Source organism: Notothenia coriiceps, unplaced genomic scaffold, assembly GCF_000735185.1.
Source record: "Notothenia coriiceps isolate Sejong01 unplaced genomic scaffold, NC01 NC01_scaffold00019799, whole genome shotgun sequence".
NCBI classification, from domain to species: Eukaryota; Metazoa; Chordata; class Actinopteri; order Perciformes; family Nototheniidae; genus Notothenia; species Notothenia coriiceps.
Genome location: NW_011352500.1, coordinates 1,076,219 through 1,080,273, shown reverse-complemented (window position 1 = coordinate 1,080,273; position 4,055 = coordinate 1,076,219). Strand labels below are relative to the sequence as shown.

The 4,055-nt window shown below is 38.5% G+C and overlaps 1 protein-coding gene across 1 annotated transcript in view; it reads right to left on the bottom strand.

Moving 5' to 3' along the window:
• Positions 1-2,656: 2,656 nt before the first annotated feature.
• Positions 2,657-4,055, bottom strand: part of wdr31 (WD repeat domain 31) — a 5,317-nt gene continuing 3,918 nt past the window's right edge. The window contains exon 9 of the mRNA XM_010779147.1: positions 2,657-2,859. Coding sequence (XP_010777449.1) covers positions 2,657-2,859 — 203 coding nt within the window. The remainder of the gene's footprint in view (positions 2,860-4,055) is intronic.

Here is a 4,055-nt window from a genome sequence, read left to right as displayed (position 1 = left end):
ATCTAGGATTTCTTGCATGCTGATTTAGTACTTCTAATGTTTTGTTACATTGTTGTTGACTGCTTAGGTAGAGGACCATTCCAAAATGTGATTTGTGATGTGTTTGATAGAAGTGAATTATTTTAGGGATATGTATTATGAGTCTTTTTTTCAACTTTTGCACTGATGCTGTACTGTATTGACCAAATTATCAAACCTATGTGGTCTGTATTTTATAAGACCTAACTGGACAGCAATCCACTCAATTAATCGCCAACATGTTGGGAAATCTAAAAAAGGATTAATTTGCAGAGGGACAGCTTATGTTACAGCCTGGTAGGTTTTACTGATGACAACACGTGTTATTTATAAAGTTGGCTAGTAATAATCATGTATGACATTAAAGGATGGTATTCACCTAGTTTTTAAAAATGATCATGGCCCTAAAGTTAGGATGTTGAGCGGTTCTTATTGGGTGTTGACTTTTAGACACTGAAAACTGAAGGACTCAAATGAGTTGTGTCTGGCAGCAAAAACATGTTAGTTTGTGAGACAAAATACATTGCAACTACTGTAGCTGCACGCCTGCTAGTGTACCACTTTACATTTTCACGTGGTGTTGAAAGATGCCAGTGGATCTTTCTGTTGACATCTCTCAATTATGTATTAAATACTGCGTCCAGATTATATGTATTCTCTGATGAAACTGCCTGATGAATGGCTAGTAATTCTGTTATGTTATTGTATCCTACTTTTAGCTATGATTCCATGTGGCCTGTTTTAAATTGCTGTGCCAATTATGTATATATTTGTTGATTTCAATGCAATTTATGTATGTTTTTTTTTCATTTCATCAATATGTTTGGATCTGGCAAGCACCAAACTGTTCTGCTTGCTGTTGTCTGTTCGACTGTGTCTTGGCTAAATGGTTCTTTTTTTGTCCGTGAAAATGAGGTCCAGATTTGAATAAATTACACCACAGTATGACAAAGTCGGCTTTATGATTCATTAATACTTTTTCTTCCAGATGTGAACATTTGTGTTCATGATAATCAGAATCTTTTTTTAAAAAGGTTCAAATGTATCACCATTCACTCTAGTATAGCAAAGTTATAGAAACCTTTTTAAGCAACAAAAGTGTGCGTTGAGATGAACAGCCCATTCGATTTCAGACAGTATTAATCAATAATTAACCCATTGTATCTCAAATGTGTTTCTATTAGATCTTTTCTCACAGTAGGCCAAAGTACATACTATTGATTTCATTGGGATGCATCTCTCTCAGGGTGGAGTAATGTACCTGTTACTCTGAGCGAGATGAAGCAACCAATCATAATGACAAGTTCGTAAGAGGCATATTTAATATAAGTCTTTGACCGAGTTAAAGTGCTCAGTTGACGCAAGGAGTGACAACCAAGATTTACTCATCAGACATACAATTATTTATTAATTGCTTCATGATAGTGTATCAAACACAGACAGATCAAATTAACTGGTGTTAAGAGTGACAGACACCTAAACAGAACATTCTCACAAAAGGAATGACCTTTGGTTTCTCACTGCTTGTAATGATCACTGTTTTTTAGAAAGATTATTAGACTGGATCTCCACAAACAAAAAAGGAAAATTATGCAGTTCAAGATTCTCAAAATGACAAAGTAATCTATATTACATTTGCACTTCAAATGCAAGTGTTTAAACTTGTACTCATCTTCTGACAATAATCAGAAAAGGTAGGAATGTAATGTCCAAATGTCATTCACTTATTAAGGCTGCTAATATTAACATTAGCATTTGCTGGCTGAACAATAGCAAGTCTGGATTGCTCATTATTACAAAGTAGTTCAACATCTGTCATTAAAATCACAGTAGAGACACCATATTAAAAGCAGAATGACTGGTACCACGTTTAATGTTAACAGGTTGCAGAGAAGCTTGCTTTTGTATTTGCAATATATTTGATTCCCATTTATTCATTAAAACAATACTTAGCTATAAAGCGTATTACTAAAAAAATATAACAATCTGTAAACAAACCTAATTTCTTAACAGTCTTGTGTTGTAGGGAGGCATTTGGTCTATTAGGTTAATGCTATGGTACAACTAAATAATTATTAACATACACATGTCCCACATTATTCTCTTTTGGAGATAATTATAACTTTTAACACAGTGATTGACTAACAAGACTGCTAGTCTGATTGCACGTACTAAAGAAGTAATACCTTTTTCTGGCTCTTTTTCTTTATGGATTGCTTCCACTTTTTTACACCACTACTTCTGCATCAAGATATCCTCCAGATATATTCAGCAACACCAATAAAATCCATACAACCTGTCCATGAAGCATCTTGTCAGATCCACCTTGCTGAAGAAGGGTATAAACAGAGTAATCCCCCATCTTTCAGATTGTGTAGAAGAAGGCAGCAATCCCAGCATGGCCTCCAGGGGGCTTTGCTGGACAAAAGGTGCATACACGACATCATCATCATCATCATCATCATCATCATCATGTACTCCTCTACTCAATGGCCTCCTCTGTCAATCTTCACTGTATGGCAGTCTCGTAAAGCAAAACATGCCTACAGAAAAATATGTCAAATTGTAAAAAAAGAGAACGGCCATATTGTCCATATCCAGTGATACCGCTCACTTTGCACAGGTCAGGGTTGAGCTTTCAGAAGCACGCCACAACTTTCACGTCCAGTTCACCGGCTCCAGCTGAACTTGCCCCAGAATCCTGATCCATGCTTAATCCGTTGCCGAGCTGGATGTGATGGAGGCCGTTGTTGAAGCTGGCACACAGCAGATTGTCAGAGTCGGTGGGAGCGAGACAAACCAGTGGACCAGCGCCATCCAGATGCAACGTCCCTAAACACACTGAGCAGAGAACGGAGGAACAGTGTCAGAGCCCATGTGTCAATCAATCAATGTTTATTTATATAGCCCAATATCACAAATGTTACATTTGTCTTAGTGGACTTCACAGTTTGTACAGAATATCAGTATGACAATACGACACCCTCTGTCCTTAGACCCTCACATCGTACAAGGAAAAACTTCCAGAGAAAACCCACAGTTTAAAGGGAAAAATGGGAGAAACCTCAGGGAGAGCAAGAGAGGAGAGATCCCTCTCCCAGGACGGACAGACGTGCAATAGATGTCGTGTATAAATTGAAAAGATAATACATTTGCAACATAGGTAGTCCAAATGTTTGGAAATGCATGTATAATAGGAAGATGAATCCACGAGGATATCCATCCAGGACTTATGATCCAGGACCACAGCCACGACTCAGATCCAGGACTCGCGATCCATGACACAGGACCGCAGGATCATCCATGACTCCGGATCCCGGGGTATATAGACACCAAAAAGAAAGACATTTGGGGAAGCTGGGTTAATCGGAACATGAGAGTACACAGGTATAGACAGAGAGAAGGAAGAAGTAAGATGTCCCCCGACAAACTAAGCCTATATCAGCAAAACTAGGGGCTGAATCTAATCAGCCCTAACTATAAGCTTTATCAAAAAGGAAGGTCTTAAGCGCACTCTTAAAAACGGATAGGGTGTCTGCCGCCCAAACACAAACTGGAAGCCGATTCCACAAAAGTGGAGCTTGATAAGAAAAGGTTCTGGCTCCCATTGTACTTTTAGAGACTCTAGGAACAACCAACAACCCTGCATTCTTGGAACGCAATGCCCTAGTAGGACAGTAGGGTATAATGAGTTCTTTAAGGTAAGATGGCGCCTGCCCATTAAGGGCTTTGTAGGCGAGAAGAAGAATTTTAAATTCTATCCTGTGTTCTATAGGGAGCCAGTGTAAGGCAGCCAGAACAGGAGTAATGTGGTCCCTTTTCCTAACTCTGGTTAGTACATGAGCTGCAGCATTTTGAATCAACTGAAGCGACTTGACTGACTTCTTTGTACACCCTGATCCCACCAGAGGGGCAGATTTCCAGTGGATTACCAGAGCAAAATGTACTGTACAATTTATTTTAAATATGTTTCAATTTAAATAAGATGGCAAAGTTTGTTAACTGAAATAATACACAATTTTTAGCCTTCATGGGAA